Source organism: Cucurbita pepo, unplaced genomic scaffold, assembly GCF_002806865.2.
Source record: "Cucurbita pepo subsp. pepo cultivar mu-cu-16 unplaced genomic scaffold, ASM280686v2 Cp4.1_scaffold000134, whole genome shotgun sequence".
NCBI classification, from domain to species: domain Eukaryota; kingdom Viridiplantae; phylum Streptophyta; class Magnoliopsida; order Cucurbitales; family Cucurbitaceae; genus Cucurbita; species Cucurbita pepo.
This window is the reverse complement of record NW_019646436.1, coordinates 292819-310468: the sequence shown is the minus strand read 5'-3', so window position 1 is coordinate 310468 and position 17650 is coordinate 292819. Positions and strand designations below refer to the sequence as shown.

The 17650-nt window shown below is 35.8% G+C and overlaps 3 protein-coding genes across 4 annotated transcripts in view; 1 reads left to right on the top strand and 2 right to left on the bottom strand.

Annotated features, from left to right (window-relative positions):
- Window positions 1-904: 904 nt before the first annotated feature.
- On the bottom strand, window positions 905-2890 carry LOC111783972 (probable receptor-like protein kinase At1g33260). The gene is made up of 2 exons (XM_023664794.1): window positions 2180-2890; window positions 905-1900 (listed from the first exon to the last, which is right to left on the bottom strand). Exons 1-2 carry the CDS (start codon window positions 2508-2510, stop codon window positions 1146-1148), a joined length of 1086 nt encoding a protein of 361 aa, XP_023520562.1. The 5' UTR covers window positions 2511-2890; the 3' UTR covers window positions 905-1145.
- Window positions 2891-2993: 103 nt separating this feature from the next.
- On the bottom strand, window positions 2994-4860 carry LOC111783973 (probable receptor-like protein kinase At1g33260). The gene is made up of 2 exons (XM_023664795.1): window positions 4148-4860; window positions 2994-3868 (listed from the first exon to the last, which is right to left on the bottom strand). The coding sequence occupies exons 1-2, from the start codon at window positions 4476-4478 to the stop codon at window positions 3114-3116; spliced, it is 1086 nt and encodes a 361-aa protein (XP_023520563.1). The 5' UTR covers window positions 4479-4860; the 3' UTR covers window positions 2994-3113.
- An 11140-nt stretch (window positions 4861-16000) lies between these two features.
- Window positions 16001-17650, top strand: part of LOC111783965 (trihelix transcription factor GTL1-like) — a 2854-nt gene continuing 1204 nt past the window's right edge. For both annotated transcript variants that reach the window (XM_023664788.1, XM_023664789.1), the window contains exons 1-2: window positions 16001-16621; window positions 16763-17650. The exon at window positions 16763-17650 is cut by the window's right edge and continues 508 nt beyond it. In XM_023664788.1, coding sequence (XP_023520556.1) covers window positions 16278-16621; window positions 16763-17650 — 1232 coding nt within the window. In that variant the 5' untranslated portion in view covers window positions 16001-16277. The remainder of the gene's footprint in view (window positions 16622-16762) is intronic.

The window sequence follows — 17650 nt, the reverse complement described above, 5'->3', positions numbered from 1 at the left end:
GATCATAACCGACCACCACCAAGCATCACCATTCATCGAAGACCCCTGATTTCACGTCACTTCCATTATCGTCAACCACCGATAATAGTCAATGGTCAACCATAGTAGTTGTGAATTGATTTTAGGTTACACAAATGGTATGAATGGTAAGAAATTGGATAAAATATGAGTTTGAAAATAACAATGAGAGAATGGGGGCCCACAATTGACACTCTGNTGTTATAGTATAGACATAATAATATGGATGTTTCGATTCCACTATAAAATATAACCAGCAACTCAAGAAGAAGCGAACACACAGAGAATTGAGCGAACTATCAAGAACAATTCATAGACAAACGAGAGAGGACTTAATATCGATGTCCAACTCTCCTCTATATAAACGTACTAACGAGTATTTTAATCCTTAATTGGACATCAAATAGATGAAAACAAGAAAATAGAAGAAGATTTGAGAAGATCATTGGAGCCGAGTAGACAAGGAGGCAACACCAAAGGTGTTGCATGTAAAACTGTCACGACACTATCAAGCTCAAGCTGAGGAAGCATCGTCTCGATGCTTCAAAAAATTAAAGATGAAAATGCAACACGATCGAAAAAATTTGTGTGCACTCTTTCATGAATTCTGCCTGTATCGTCGAGACACATTGTGAAACACGTGTTTAGGGATTTTGTATTGCATTCATGTTTTTCACAAAATCCAATTAAGAAGTCAACCTTCCGTCTCTAATTCTACATCTTCTTCGTTCGTGAGTGGCAACCATCTTCTCCGTTTCTTTCCCGATCAATCTTCGTTTGTTGAAAGCATACCATTGCCCGTGATTAATCTCCGTTCTTATCATTGTAACCTTCTGTCTCTAATATGATATGCTGTGAATTGATTTTAGGTTACACAAATGGTATGAATGGTAAGAAATTGGATAAAATAACAATGAGAGAATGGGGGCCCACAATTGACACTCTGGCAGCCACATAATTCCAAATCGGCACAAAATAATTGCTGTCATGGACAACAAGTCATCGTCGGTGATGGCAACGTGGACACCATCCTCCACGTTTTTCTTTTCTTTTTTTTTTCCTATTTTTAAAATCAAACAAACAAATATTCTTTCCTAACCCATTTTTACATATTTACCCTTTTGTTTTTACCATCTCCCCACATCCAATAATTTACTGCCACGTTTCCCCGCCCATAACCCGTCGCTTACATTCCCGATCTTCTCCGTCATCATCTGCAGCACGCCTCCGATCACCGGCCTCGGTGCGGGCGGCTGCGCTAAGCAAGCCGCTGCGATTGATAGCAACGCTCCGGCTTCATTGCTGTCGAATTCTCCCCGGAGCCGCGGATCCACCAGTTCCGCCACCGCCGATGGTTTAATTCCTTCGCCGTCGCGAACTGCTGGAGGTAAAATTGAAGTCAAAATCAGACCCTTCTCCGAGCAGAAAGCCTCTTTTCCGGTGATTAGCTCTAAAACCACCACGCCGAAACTGTAAATGTCGTTCTTCTTTGAGGCGATTCCGGTTCTTAAGTATTGGGGATCTGTGTAACCTGGAGATCCCATCATCCATTGCTTCGCTCTGAAGGGGCTCGACGGCGACGACGACGACGACGGATTCGCTACCGCCGACGAGAATCCCATTTTCGCCGACCCAAAATCACAGAGTTTGCAATTGAATCGTTCGTCCAGTAAAATGTTCGATGATTTTATATCGCCGTGAACGATTTGTAGACTGCATTTTTCATGGAGGTATTCGATTGCTTGAGCTAACTGAAAGGCTATGGCTAACCGGATTTTCCATGGAAGAACCGGCACCGCTGTCTTCGCCGTCGCCAGCCGGCTGTGGAGCTTCTCTTGCAAGCTCCCATTGGAGACATATTCGAAGACCAAAGCTCCTTCATCTGCAATTTTTTAAATACATAATTTAATCATCGGATTAATCATTACAGATTTGTGATTAACAGTTAATCAAAGTTGAAAGATGAAACGCAAATTATTGAATTGCTTTTATTCTACTGTCTTTTTTGCTTTATTCTTTTCCTCTGTTTCCTCTGTTTCCTCTGTTTTCCTCTGTTTTCTCTCTGAGTTTGAACATTTTCTTTTTGGGTCTAATCCAAATTTGATTAATTAACAAACAAAGAATTCAGCTTCCATTAGAGAAGAGAAGATTGAATTTTCACCTCGTTCATCGCAAAAGCCAAGGAAAGTGACAATATTCCGGTGGCGGAGCTGCAGAAGAATGTCCAATTCCTGCCGGAACATCCGGTTTAGCCGCTCACTAGCACCCAAAATCTTAACCGCCGCCGGCATCCCCGGCGCCGTCCGAGCAAGATAGACATTACTGAAGCCGCCGGAGCCGACAACAGTGGAGAAATTCTTAGTAAAAGCCTCGATTTCAGTCCACCGGAACTTCCTAGCACCAAAACCAGGCTGAATTTCAGCATCAAGAACGGTTTTTTTATCAGCAACTTTCGATTTCCTCTTCACTCTAAAAAACCGAAGCAAACCCATTTCATAAAATCAAAAACCAAACAAAACCCACGAAGAAAACCCAGAAAAGTCCACAAATTTGGATTAATTTGAACAAAAATTATGAAATGAAGAGGGTTTTTTAAGGAATGGGGTCGGTGGGTGTAGCGTCAAAAAGAGGTGATTATTTTAAAAAAGGAAATAACTTTCATGGAAACAGAGAAAGATGAAAGAGTGGGATCACAAGAGGAGTGGGTATCATTGATAATCCAATCCGATATGGTTGGTGGATGCAGGGGCTCTGGATTTGGGCTTGCCTGGGAAGAAGCGACGAAGAAGAGAAGGAAGCTTTTGACTAAGGAACACAGCCAATCGCAGTACCCACAGACCACTCACTCGTGCGGGGCATTTTTCTATGTATTTATGCGTTTGTTTGTTTGTTAGGTTTAGGGTTCTAAGGCNTGGCAGCCACATAATTCCAAATCGGCACAAAATAATTGCTGTCATGGACAACAAGTCATCGTCGGTGATGGCAACGTGGACACCATCCTCCACGTTTTTCTTTTCTTTTTTTTTTCCTATTTTTAAAATCAAACAAACAAATATTCTTTCCTAACCCATTTTTACATATTTACCCTTTTGTTTTTACCATCTCCCCACATCCAATAATTTACTGCCACGTTTCCCCGCCCATAACCCGTCGCTTACATTCCCGATCTTCTCCGTCATCATCTGCAGCACGCCTCCGATCACCGGCCTCGGTGCGGGCGGCTGCGCTAAGCAAGCCGCTGCGATTGATAGCAACGCTCCGGCTTCATTGCTGTCGAATTCTCCCCGGAGCCGCGGATCCACCAGTTCCGCCACCGCCGATGGTTTAATTCCTTCGCCGTCGCGAACTGCTGGAGGTAAAATTGAAGTCAAAATCAGACCCTTCTCCGAGCAGAAAGCCTCTTTTCCGGTGATTAGCTCTAAAACCACCACGCCGAAACTGTAAATGTCGTTCTTCTTTGAGGCGATTCCGGTTCTTAAGTATTGGGGATCTGTGTAACCTGGAGATCCCATCATCCATTGCTTCGCTCTGAAGGGGCTCGACGGCGACGACGACGACGACGGATTCGCTACCGCCGACGAGAATCCCATTTTCGCCGACCCAAAATCACAGAGTTTGCAATTGAATCGTTCGTCCAGTAAAATGTTCGATGATTTTATATCGCCGTGAACGATTTGTAGACTGCATTTTTCATGGAGGTATTCGATTGCTTGAGCTAACTGAAAGGCTATGGCTAACCGGATTTTCCATGGAAGAACCGGCACCGCTGTCTTCGCCGTCGCCAGCCGGCTGTGGAGCTTCTCTTGCAAGCTCCCATTGGAGACATATTCGAAGACCAAAGCTCCTTCATCTGCAATTTTTTAAATACATAATTTAATCATCGGATTAATCATTACAGATTTGTGATTAACAGTTAATCAAAGTTGAAAGATGAAACGCAAATTATTGAATTGCTTTTATTCTACTGTCTTTTTTGCTTTATTCTTTTCCTCTGTTTCCTCTGTTTCCTCTGTTTTCCTCTGTTTTCTCTCTGAGTTTGAACATTTTCTTTTTGGGTCTAATCCAAATTTGATTAATTAACAAACAAAGAATTCAGCTTCCATTAGAGAAGAGAAGATTGAATTTTCACCTCGTTCATCGCAAAAGCCAAGGAAAGTGACAATATTCCGGTGGCGGAGCTGCAGAAGAATGTCCAATTCCTGCCGGAACATCCGGTTTAGCCGCTCACTAGCACCCAAAATCTTAACCGCCGCCGGCATCCCCGGCGCCGTCCGAGCAAGATAGACATTACTGAAGCCGCCGGAGCCGACAACAGTGGAGAAATTCTTAGTAAAAGCCTCGATTTCAGTCCACCGGAACTTCCTAGCACCAAAACCAGGCTGAATTTCAGCATCAAGAACGGTTTTTTTATCAGCAACTTTCGATTTCCTCTTCACTCTAAAAAACCGAAGCAAACCCATTTCATAAAATCAAAAACCAAACAAAACCCACGAAGAAAACCCAGAAAAGTCCACAAATTTGGATTAATTTGAACAAAAATTATGAAATGAAGAGGGTTTTTTAAGGAATGGGGTCGGTGGGTGTAGCGTCAAAAAGAGGTGATTATTTTAAAAAAGGAAATAACTTTCATGGAAACAGAGAAAGATGAAAGAGTGGGATCACAAGAGGAGTGGGTATCATTGATAATCCAATCCGATATGGTTGGTGGATGCAGGGGCTCTGGATTTGGGCTTGCCTGGGAAGAAGCGACGAAGAAGAGAAGGAAGCTTTTGACTAAGGAACACAGCCAATCGCAGTACCCACAGACCACTCACTCGTGCGGGGCATTTTTCTATGTATTTATGCGTTTGTTTGTTTGTTAGGTTTAGGGTTCTAAGGCTTTTGGAAATAGAAGGTGAGGAGGCATTATCTGACACTATTTGGATCTTGTTTTGTTTGGAGACACACTAAGATCATAAATAAATTCATGGGTGTTCTTAGTTCATAACATAAATTCTTGCAAATCTACCATAAACAATCCTATTAACTATGGGAAGTAAGCATCAATCCATAATGGTTCGCCTCAAAAGTCAAATTCCTCTTGCCTCCATTACTTCGTTTATCATTTATTATGCGTAAGATTACAAACATTTTTTATAAGAATCTAGAAACCTCTATTTGATAGACATGTTTTAAAATCACTAGGACTATACATAACGGGCTAAAACAGACAATGTTTATTAGCTGTGATCAATGGAGAGAAATGCTCGACATGCTCGAAGATGTTCTACCTCATCTTTTAATTCAAACTCTTTCTCGTTGACCCAATATTGTATATCTCATTTTTTTTATTATTATTAATAGTTTGGTATTCGAAAAACTTGATCAATCCAATCCAAATTGTACTATCTAAGATTGGATTATGAAATTATTTGAGTTGGGTTCCGTTTAAATAAATAAAATTATGAGTTGGGTTGGGTTAAAACAACTATACTAAAAGTGATTGACGACTAGAGTTTATTGTGGAGGTACAATATACCTTCGTTGGCGTCAAGATACTCTAAATCCTGAAGCATCGCATCATAACTCTGTCCTATTTGCTTGTATTTTCGGTAGTCTCGGTACAACATATTGCTTCGTTTTAACTAAGTTGTGAATGGTTTAATCAGCAAATCCCGACTCACTTATATTCCATTATTTAATTTTTGGAAAATTTCGGGTCATTTTAAAATCATAATTGTTCTAGTCAATTTTATCTATTGATGTTGATTTGGTTAGTTGAGTCTATTTAACAATTTATTAAATTTTTTAATTATTATTTTTAATTAAAATTTGTCTATTTCTTTTGTTTTTATGTTTTAAGTATTTAACTTTTTCTTAATTTTTTCTTTAAAAGAATGAAAAAACTTTTTTAAAAAATCCACTTTAAATTCAATTGATTACACCTCTAAAAATTATTTTTTTAAAAAAAAAATGTTTATTTTTAATCTCTAAATTTTATACTTTATTCTATTTTAATAAACCTAAAAAAAATAATTTTTATTTTAAAAAATTCACATAAATTTAAAAATTAAAAAAGAAAATAAATTCATTTAATTCTAAAATCATAAATGGACAATATGAAATTTCAAAGGTGTGTTAAGGTGCAAAATCAATTTTTTTTTTAATTATCAATAAAAAATGAAAAAAATAGAAAATGATATGTCAACAGAAAAGGATGACTTCANACACGCTGAAAGTTATCGGGTTGGTTTGTAAGGATAATCTTCACTTTTAAAAGTACTTTAAGTTAAGAACGTAACGGGGTCATGTTGAAGGGAATGTCGAGACGGTTATGTACTAAATTTAGATTTCAAATCATGTCGGGAGGGAAATAATAAAATATATATTTCATATTGTAATGGCATAAAGCACGTAGCTTTAAATTTATTATTAATATTTTTTAATTTTTGAAATAGGCATAAGGTTAGGATGGTAATTTGGCTATATTCTTTGAGTGAGTGAAAGACAAAAGTGTAAATTTGTAGCTTTTTGGATAAAAAAGTGTTGGATTCTTTATCCCTTGGATTTAATTGCAACAATTTTACAAATGTGTTTTAATATTTAAAGCTAAATTAATTAAGAACACATATTTTAATAATAGTTTTGAATTTTTTTAAAAAATTATTAAAAAATTGTAACGGCCCAGATCCACCGCTAGTCGATATTGTTCTCATTGGGCTTCCCCTTAAGGCTTTAAAACGCGTCTGCTAGGAGAAGGTTTCCACACCCTTATAAATGGTGGTTTGATATTGTCCTCTTTGGGCTTCCCCTCAAGGCTTTAAAGCGCGTCTGCTAGGGGAAGGTTTCCACACCCTTATAAAACGGTGGTTTGTCTTGTCCTCTTTGGGCCTCTCCTCAAGGCTTTAAAACGCGTCTGCAAGTGGAAGGTTTCCACACCCTTGTAAATGGTGGTTTGTTCTCCTCCCTAACCAATGTGAGACATCACAAAAATACCCTTGAAATTAAAAAATACTCTTGCATTAGTAATAAATAATATTATCAAACATGATCTATATCAAGAAGATGAATGATAGGAATAATGAACCTCTACAATGGTACGGTGTTGTTCACTTTGACCATATGCTCTCATAATTTTACTTTTCGTTTCTAAAAATTTTCATACAAATAGAGACAGTGTCTATTTCTTATATACTCAGATCTTTCCCTTAATTGGTCAATATGGGTGTGACACCCGAGTAAAAGGAGAGATATATGAACGAACCAGGACCACATTCGAATGAAAGCGATCCTAAAGAAAGGATGACGGCTAAAAAAAACTTAAAAAGAATTTAAAATTACTACATATATACTAACAAGATATATCTTCCTTTTCAGTAGCTTAGTTATAGAACGTGTTTTGCTTGGAACAATTCTATATTAGATAATTTCTCGAAAATTGTCCTAAGATGCATGTGAGTGAGGATAAAACATACAGGAAGAACTCGTGTTGGTCAATGAGGATAAAATAAGTAACGTGACTATGTCTCAAAGGAATGTCGAGGTTATCAAGTGTCAAATCTTAAACATGCTCACAGGCATACACTTGTGTTTTAATCGTGAGATTTTATTAAATGAATTTATAATTTCTATATAAAAATAAAAATAAAAAGAAAAGAAATGAGAGGTCAAATTAAGAGAACCACTTTTTTCAAAAACACGCGGCATTGAAATGGATGGCGCCTCTTACCTGCTACCGGCTTTCATAATCACTTCCTTAATTAATTAAAATTAACAATTTAATTATTTAATCAGTGATTAAAATCACGCCTTAAATATCATTTGACGTGGTCGCTTTCTATTGGGACGTCTTCCAACGCTTACGTGGACCTCGATGTGGACGTCTCCGTTTACCCTCGTTTTATTTTTTTATTAAAAAAATGTTTTAACTAGTGAAGTGTATAACTCAATCAATTATTTTTTTTTCTTTATTAAATTATATATTTATTTATTTTAACTCAAAATTACCTAATTATTCCATTTCAGATCTTATTCCGTCACTCGAGATCCGAGTCAACACCGTGCCTAGAGTACGCTGAGAGGAGACAACATAAGTGAGCGAATATTAAAGAGACCCTTTTTAATATATTAAGAAAAAATGTTCGTACGGACCAAATCGACTCGTTTCACCATGAATACCTTCATATTACGCTGAGTGAGATAGTTTTAATTTTATGTTCAACTCACGTATTTTCAAATATTAAAAGTTAATTGATTAATTAGTTATGAAATCAAAAATGAAAAGGAAGAAATCACCTAATTAATTTACTTTCTTTTTTAATCTTAATGTCAACAAAGAATAATAAAGGAATAATTTTTTTAATTAGATAATTGCAAATATTATATATTGAACATTGGAATTGTTGTCGGTTTGTTTGGATTAATTTAAAATTTTAATTTGTTTAAATAATTGTGTTTTTTGTGTACTTGCTGTTGTTGTTGATTAGTTGAGTGAAGGCGACAGTTTTTGACCAAATGAACCAATGTTTGTGACAACGATGACACTAATAATTTATTTCAACCAAATGTCCATTTTCCATTGGTTTATAATTAATATTTTATTTTAATCGACGGCCACAATTGCTACGGTGGATAAGTATAGACATCATTGTCGGTCGAATTCTTTAAGGTTTTTATCATCCCAACATTCAATTCTCGATATCTAAATTTGCTTTTGCTATTGGTTTCATTCTCAATCTATAAATGTTTATGAATCAGTCATTCAACGTTCAACTACTCTAAAAAAAAAAAAAAAAAATTACCGGAATCATCTGCTTTACCTTCAATTTTTTTACCAGTTTGAAAGGAATTACGTTCCACACTGCCTTCTTCGCCTTGATTGAGGTTGATTTACGAATTTTGTAGTAGTTGGTTTTGATTATTTTCACCATTGACACTCATTTTTTATTAGTTGTCTCAACTATGCACTTCATCGAATCTACGTAGCTGTTGTTATTACAGTCGTAATGGAAAACTAAAAGTAGGGGCTAAGTATACCATTTTCTCAAACCTCGAGGGTTAAAATGTTAAATTTGTAAATTTATGAACCGAAATACTACCGAATTCAACCCGAGGGATAACGGTGTAATTTTTCATATTAAAAAAAAGTCAAATTAGATCCTATAATACTTGTGTGTCCTGGTTCAAATAAACTATAATGGGTTCATTAATGATAATTTAGTCTAAAGTGAGAAAAGCCCAAATCCAATGGGCCAAGCCCAAAGGCCATCAAAGCCCAAGTCCACAATAAGCGTGAAAAGTTCTATTCATGTTAAAGCTTAGCCTACCTCCAAATTGATATGATATTGTTTAGGGACGTTCAAACCGTCAATCTCATGATCACCCTCAGCCATGAGAACTACACAAAATATTGTTGGGTGAGAGAGGCTCAAACTCTCGACCTCAAGATCACTCTAAGCTATGAAACCTACGCGCTAGCCAACTGTGCCACCACCCCTTTGATAACAAAATTTGAAGTTCCGGCACCGATACAAAACATATTTTTTTGTTAGGTTTTATAGGACCTGTTTTTTAAATTGTTATAAAATAAAAAATATTAGGAGGGTGAGAGAGGCTCGAACTCTTGACCTTTAAGCTATGAGACCTACACGCTAGCCAACTACACCATCACCCCTTAACAACAAAATTTGAAGTTCAAAGCTACACCGATACAAAACATATATTTTGTTAGGTTTTATAGGACCTTTTTTTTTAAATTGTTATAAAATGAAAAATATTATGGGGTGAGAGAGGCTCAAACTCTCGACCTCAGGATCACTCTAAGCTATGAGACCTACGCGCTAGCCAACTGTGCCACCACCCCTTGATTACAAAATTTGAAGTTTAGAGCCAAACCGACACAAAACATAATTTTTGTTAGGTTTTATAGGACCTTTTTTTTTTTAAATTATTATAAAATGAAAAATATTATGGGGTGAGAGAGGCTCGAACTCTCGACCTCAAGATCACTCTAAGCTATGAGACCTACGCGCTAGCCAACTGCGCCACCACCCCTTGACAACAAAATTTGAAGTTCAGACCCAAACCGACACAAAACATATTTTTTGTTAAGTTTTATTGGACCTTTTTTTTTCAATTGTTAAAATAAAAAATGTTATGGGGTGAGAGAGGCTCAAACTCTCAAGCTCAGGATCACTCTAAGCTATGAGACTTGCATGCTAGCCAACCACGCCACCGCTCCTTGATAACAAAATTTAAAATTCAGAACTAAACTGACACAAAACATAGCATTTTTCAACCAATTATATTTTTGAATAAATTAAAATTTATTTAAAAATTCATATTTTATATTCTAACAAAAAAATAATTACATGTAGCTTAAAAAATGTGTCTGTGTAGATATCTAGCGTAGCTATGAATAACAAAGAATATTGTTATAAATAAAACTTTTACATTAAATTTTAATAAACAAGAAAGTATAATAACAAAACTTTAATACTATGAATTTTGTGATTAGGAATTTAACCATTATAAAAATCTACCCATTATTAAATGATTGCCATGATTCATTTCAATCAATTATAAACATATTTTTCCCTATACTTTTAAAAGCTTAAACTCGTACGAAAAAAAAAATCGATTTAGTTCGTATAGTTTAATCAATTCATATACTATTCCCGACATCTCAAGTCATTACCACATTTAATATAAGTTTGTTCAATAGTCCAATAATTTTTTTATTTAATAGCTCGTATTGGGCTATTGCTTTAGAAAACGAACCATGGGTGGTGAGTAATATATATATATATATATATATGACCCAATAATCCAATAATCGGGATTACTCAATCCAAACCATAAAAGTTGGATTGGGTTAAATTTTTGAAAAATTGAAAAACTCGATTCGGTTGATGGGTCGACATTTGTTTGGTTAGGTCAACCGAATCAACCTGAAAATAAGGTTACAACCTAACTCAACCCAACCCTATCGTACTTTTAGTTAAGAATATTTAAAATGTAACCGAGGTTAATTATGGTAAAAATTTTATATTTGAATTTTATAAAATTTTAGTTATTAAGTAGGACTTTAAAAATAAAAAGAACTACCCGACAACCAAACCCAGTTCAAACCTCTATTTTTATGTTGAGTTGAGTTTAATTATAAACTCTATTGGGGTTGCTCACGACACCAACTCAACAACCTCAAATTTCAGGTTGGTCTAAATTTTCTTTTAAATGGAATCCAACTCAGTTCGTGTACACCATAACAAAATGTCAATACAAGTACAACTCAATTCATTTACACGTTCTATTCTCGAACCCTCGATGGTCCGAGTCTACGAGTAAATAGGGTAATAAATGTAACCGAGAGAGAGAGAGAGAGAAGAATGGAAAGCGGAAAGTGTGGGGAGGGGAAGTGGTTAAAAGAGAGAAGCAAGAGGCATGTGCAGCGATATGGAGATGGAGGGTAGATGCCAGGCAGTTGGGGGATTCTCAAATCCACCATAAACGCCACGCACGTTCCCTTACACCCTGTACTCATCTCTTCTTGTCTCTTTTTTTTTCTCTTTTTCCTATCCACTCTATTGTCAACCATTTCTTCATTACTTTCCCACAACCCGACCCGACCCGACTATACCCCAATTCATCCAAACCTACACGTTCTTCACTAAGACACCCTAATGCTCAAATCTCTTACCCTACGTCTAATGTGTTTGGTCTCCCGACTTCCAAAATTGTGTCCACCTGTTTTAAACTTGTCAACGTGAGATAGCTCAACAGTCAAGGTGTAAAATAGTTTAAACCCTTTAACCCGTTGCGTATCGTCGTCAGTTACATGTTTTAAAATTTCACACACTTATAAAGAATGCTTCGTTCCCATTTGGTAATTTTTTCATTTATTGATTCTTTTTTATTAAAAAAATTACAAACGTATTTAAAATTAAAAAAATATTAAAAAAAATATTTAAAAAAAAGAGAGGTAAGATTATAAAATATAATTTATTTTTGTTATAACAATAATTAGGATTAGAATTATAATATTTATTATTATAAGTGATCCATTGCATCTTCAACATTACCTATCACAATTATTATCCAATCCTGATGCTAATAAATTAATAATTTCTGTTTCTTGCCAGCCAAGTAATTTCATTTTCATCAATTAAGTCACACTTACCATAATTAATGAAAATCTTGGGTTGTTGTTTTTAAAATTATATTCTCAATTATTGCAACCCAACCCCTCTAAATTCTATTATTTGCTACATTAACATCCTCCTTAAATAATAACATTACACGGTCAACTCGATACAAATTTATTCTGTTCGTTCCTGACATCAATTTCTTTTCTGGGTCTTCTTATCTCTCTCTTTTTTATCTAGGTTGACTTATTCTCCGGTCGAAACTTAGAAACATGTTAGCTACATGAGNAAATGAGATTGAGAATGAAGATTATATTCTTCCTCTCTGTATCTATCTTTACCCTGACCATATCCCATGTGATGTCCCACATTGGTTGGGGGAGAAAACAAAACAATCTTTATAAGGGTGTGGAAACCTTATCGTAGGAGACGTGTTTTAAAGCCTTGAGGGGAAAACCCAAAGAAGATAATATCTGCTAGTGGTGGATACTCAAAGAAGATAATATCTGCTAGTGGTGGATCTGGGATGTTATATGAGTAGAGATGGGAATGGGAAAACCCTAANACATGAGGTTGAGAATGGAGATTATATTCTTCCTCTCTGTATCTGTCTTTACCCTGACCATATCCCATGTGATGTCCCACATTGGTTGGAGAGAAAACAAAACAATCTTTATAAGGGCGTGGAAACCTTCTCGTAGGAGACATGTTTTAAAGCCTTGAGGGGAAAGCCCAAAGAAGATAATATCTGCTAGTGGTGGATATGGGATGTTATATGAGTAGAGATGGGAATGGGAAAACCCTAAACCTTGCCTGAGTAGAGACGGGAATGAGAAAACCCTAAATCTTTCCTGACAAGAATGGGAAAACCCTAAACCCTAAACCTTTCCCGTCACTGCTTCATTGAGAAAACCCTAAATCTTTCCTGACAAGAATGGGAAAACCCTAAACCCTAAACCTTTCCTGTCCCTGCTTCATTTCGTAGACATCTTTTGGTGGAAGGTCGAATTATGGTGGAGACAGTATATGAAATATAATCTTCATCTTCATTTCTGTTTAGTTAACGATTTTCTTTGGGGTGGATATTTCTACTTCTACGTCTCCACTCTGTCCTGTTGGTTGATTTATTTATTTATTTTATTGTTTACTTTAAAAAAAATTACCTTTTTTAAACATCACTATAAACTATTTTATTTTGGTATGGTTTGGACATTAAAAACAAAGGGAGGGACTGAAATGGAATAAAAAAAAAGAANATTCTGTCCTGTTGGTTGATTTATTTATTTATTTTATTGTATTACTTTAAAAAAAATTGCCTTTTTTAAACATCACTATAAACTATTTTATTTTGGTATGGTTTGGACATTAAAAACAAAGGGAGGGACTGAAATGGAATAAAAAAAAAGAAGAAAAAGGAATGTGCCACGTCATCATTTTACTATTCAAATTTAACAAAAAAAACTATTATTAAATAGTGATATGATTGAAAACAATTTGAAAATTAGAAACAAATCTAAACTTTAAAAACATTACATGTGACAATAAAAAAGTAATGAAAATTTTATTGATTAAATTATACCCTTAACTAAAATATTCCATTCACAAAGCATAATTTAATCACTAAAATATTTAAAATATCAATAATTTTCTTTTTATTTTGTAGCTCCAAACTCATGCCCACTTATTCCAATTCCAATTAATTTAATTTAATTTAATTTACCCATCTAAAAATAAATTTAAATTTAAAAAATAATATTTTAATTAGTTGAACTAAGTCGATCAATATAAAATAATTTATTTTATATAATTTAGGAGATGGAGGGAGGGAAAGATAAGAAAATGGACACAGGATTTATGCGCTGTCAAATTAGATATATTTATATTTATATTATATTTTTTGTGAGTGAATTTAGTGAGATTGGATATAGTGGGGTGACGTTTTGGCATTTGGTTGAAGAGGGCAATGCTAAAATCACCAACCGCACTTTACTGCTGTCACTCTTCTCCATCACGTGCTCCTTATTTAATATCCTCCGACAACTTCGTTAAATTACACTCAATCGCCATGTGCCCTCTCATTTTTACCATTTTTTTTTTCTTTTTCTTTTCCACTTTTTTCCCTCTCATTTTCCATTTTTCATTCTATTATTTATTTATTTATTTATTTTTACTACCTCACTTTTAAATCCCTAAATTATTATTATTATTATTATTATTATCCTTTTCTTTTTGGGTTTCTTTGAAATTATAATTAACAATAATGTGCGCTACATGTGCCCTCCCCTCATATTATTCTAAATGTTTGTTCTATGCTTTCCACGATTTTAAAATACGATATTCTCTCTCAATAATCCTTCTTACCATCTCTGATGCTCGAGGAAATGAAATTGATTCTGAAGATATGAACGTTAAAAAGTAACGACTATGTTTTTTCGATAGTTCAATTATAAGAATTTTAAAATTAAATGGGTTTAACTTGAAATAATCTTATATGAAAAGAACGCGTGTTGGTTTGTAGTAATAATCTTCCGTCTTAGAAACATGATAGTGAGGACAAAACATGTTTGAATTTGTTTTTGGTCTGTAAGGGTAGTCTTTACTTATATAAGCACTTTAAGACAAGTAGGTAAATATGTCCATTAACCCACTTTCGAACTGGGTGATGAATCCACGTTTAAACGAAAAATAGGAGTGGAGAGAGATTTCTTCTCGTTAGCTAAATAAGGTTAGGAGACGAGGACGAGAATAAGAAACGCTTCCCTGTCTCACATTAACTGATAGGTATTTCTACGAGTAAGTAACGTAGTATATCGGAGAAAACGCTGTGATCGTTATCGTTAGGGTTATAATATAATTGAAAAATGTATATTTAGTTGGGGAAGGAATTGGGGGAGGATAAGGTGGGAGACAATGTTGGAGAAAGGTTAAAGGAAAATCCAATCATGCAACGCCACGCCGACACCGGCATTGAACGTCTGGTCAAATCACCACTCCTCTTCGCCAAATGTATGTTCTTATCTTACGCCGCGAAGTCTCTGATTATTCCTCTTTAATTAATCCTCCTTATAATACTATTTTTATAAATCATGCTCATTTTCGCCTTGGAATTTAATTTAATTATAAAAAAACCATTATGTTTATTTTTATTTAAAAATAACCATCTTAATTATTTTACCATTTAAAATCGATTCTTTAAATAATTTAAAAATTGCGAATAATTTTTTAATTTTTTAATAAATTTTTAAAAATTCACGACTTAAATAAACGACTACATAAGCTTATAAAAGATACGTCTGAAATTTGTGAACCCTAAAATTAAATAATAATTATTATAAATATGAAAACGACCTTTATATAATTATTGTATTTTTAATTGCGAGTTAGAATAAAAATTTAATTATTTGAAAGAAAAAGAGAAAAAAAAGGAAAGTACTGAACTGGAGTGAGGAGGGTTTGTCGATAAATATGTTTTTTTTTTTCAATAAAAAAATAATAAAATAATTAGTTAGAAAGTGAGATAAAATAAAATAATTAATAAAAATAAAAAGCTGCTGTCAACGCTAACCAGCATCTCCTCTGTTGTATCACACGCACATTCTTTTATTTTAATTTTTTAAAATTTTATTTTTAATTTCTCTCTCTTAATCATCATATTAAAAAAAATAATAAAAATAAAAATAAAAATAAAAAAACAATATCATCATCCTCATAATCCTCATCTCCATTCATTTATGTCTGTTTCTATTTCTCTCTCCTCTTTTTTAAGTTTATTTCCAACAAAACCACCCATGCGATCAACATCTTACCATAAGACGGATCGCCATGCAGAGAAGTCNTCTTCTTTGCTGATTTTTTTGTTAATTTGTGTTTGAATATATATATATATATAATTTTTTTAATTTTTTTTAAAGAAAAAGAATCGAAATCTGAAGGTCCTTATAGCACTAACTCATAGGAATTCCCTTTCTGACTTCTCCAGCTGTGTCTACTGCTTCTCTTTCTCTCTCTACCTTTTCTCTCTCCTCCTCCATTTCTTCTTCCTGTTCTGGAATTTCAATTCTTCAATTTCACTGTTCTGTTTTTGATTTTACTTGACGGCGGTGGGTTTTGGGATTCCGACGGGTTTCGCCGGAGTTAATGGAAGGGGTTGGAGGTGGGTCGGGATCGGAATTGTTTGGAGTTACGCCGCCGTTGACTGTCGATGTTGTAAGTGATTCTCAGCCAGTGGAAGCTGCTTCTCCGATTAGTAGTCGACCTCCTGCATCGTCTTCGTTGAATTATGAGGAACTCATTCGCGGTGGAGGACAGATGGCGATTGACGACGACGCGCTCGTCGGAGAAGATGCTGGCGGCGGTGGCAGCTCGGCTGGGAATCGTTGGCCTCGTCAAGAAACTCTTGCGTTGCTTAAAATTAGATCGGATATGGATTCCGCCTTCCGTGATGCTACGCTTAAAGGTCCTCTCTGGGACGAAGTCTCGAGGTAATTAAAAGAAATGATCATGAATTTATAAGTAATTGATTTTGAATTTGGTTCGTGATTTTGGTAACCCTTTTGAATTGGGTTCGAGTCTGATTGCTAACCGTTTTGAATTGGGTTGGGTTGGGTTGGGTTGGACTGCAGGAAGCTCGGGGAAATGGGTTATGCTAGAAATGCGAAGAAATGCAAGGAGAAATTTGAGAATGTACAGAAGTATTACAAGCGCACAAAGGAAGGGCGAGGAGGGCGTGGAGATGGGAAGACGTACAAATTCTTCACGCAGCTTGAGGCGCTACACAACGCCGCATCACAAAACGTGGCATCATCGGGCTTCGGGATTAGCAACCCAACACCAATCTCAGCCGTCAAAATCTCACAAACCCCAATGGGAATCTTTTCTCCGCCGCCCACCATCGCCGCTCCAATGGGTGTCAGCTTTTCATCCGACACCTCATCTTCATCAACAGAAGAGGAGGAGGAGGAGGAGGAGGAGGAGGAGGAGATGGGTTTTGACGTTGAAGGAGAGCCGTCGAGTGTGGCGGGAAGTAGCCGGAAGCGGCGGCGGCGGAGAGGGGCGGTTAAGGGAAAAAGTGGTGGGCGGAGGAGAAGGCATAAGATGATGATGGGGTTTTTTGAGGGTTTGATGAAGGAAGTGGTGCAGAAACAGGAAGCTATGCAACAGAGATTCCTGGAAGCGATTGAGAGAAGAGAAGAAGAGAGAATGATTAGAGAAGAGACATGGAAGAGGCAAGAAATGGGGAGATTAAGGGAGGAGCAGGAAAAAATGGCTCAAGAACGGACAATTGCTGGGTCTAGAGATGCGGCTATAATTGCTTTTCTTCAGAAATTCACAGGCCAAACCATTCAATTACCGTCAGTGAATATCTCTCCTTCAGCCCCACAACAACACTATGATCTGTCAGTGCCTGTCCCTGCGCCCACGCCTGTCGCTATGCCACTATCCCCTGTCCCCCCACCTCCGCCGTTCAAAACCCAGCCGCCTTCAAATACAATGCCATTTATGGATCACCC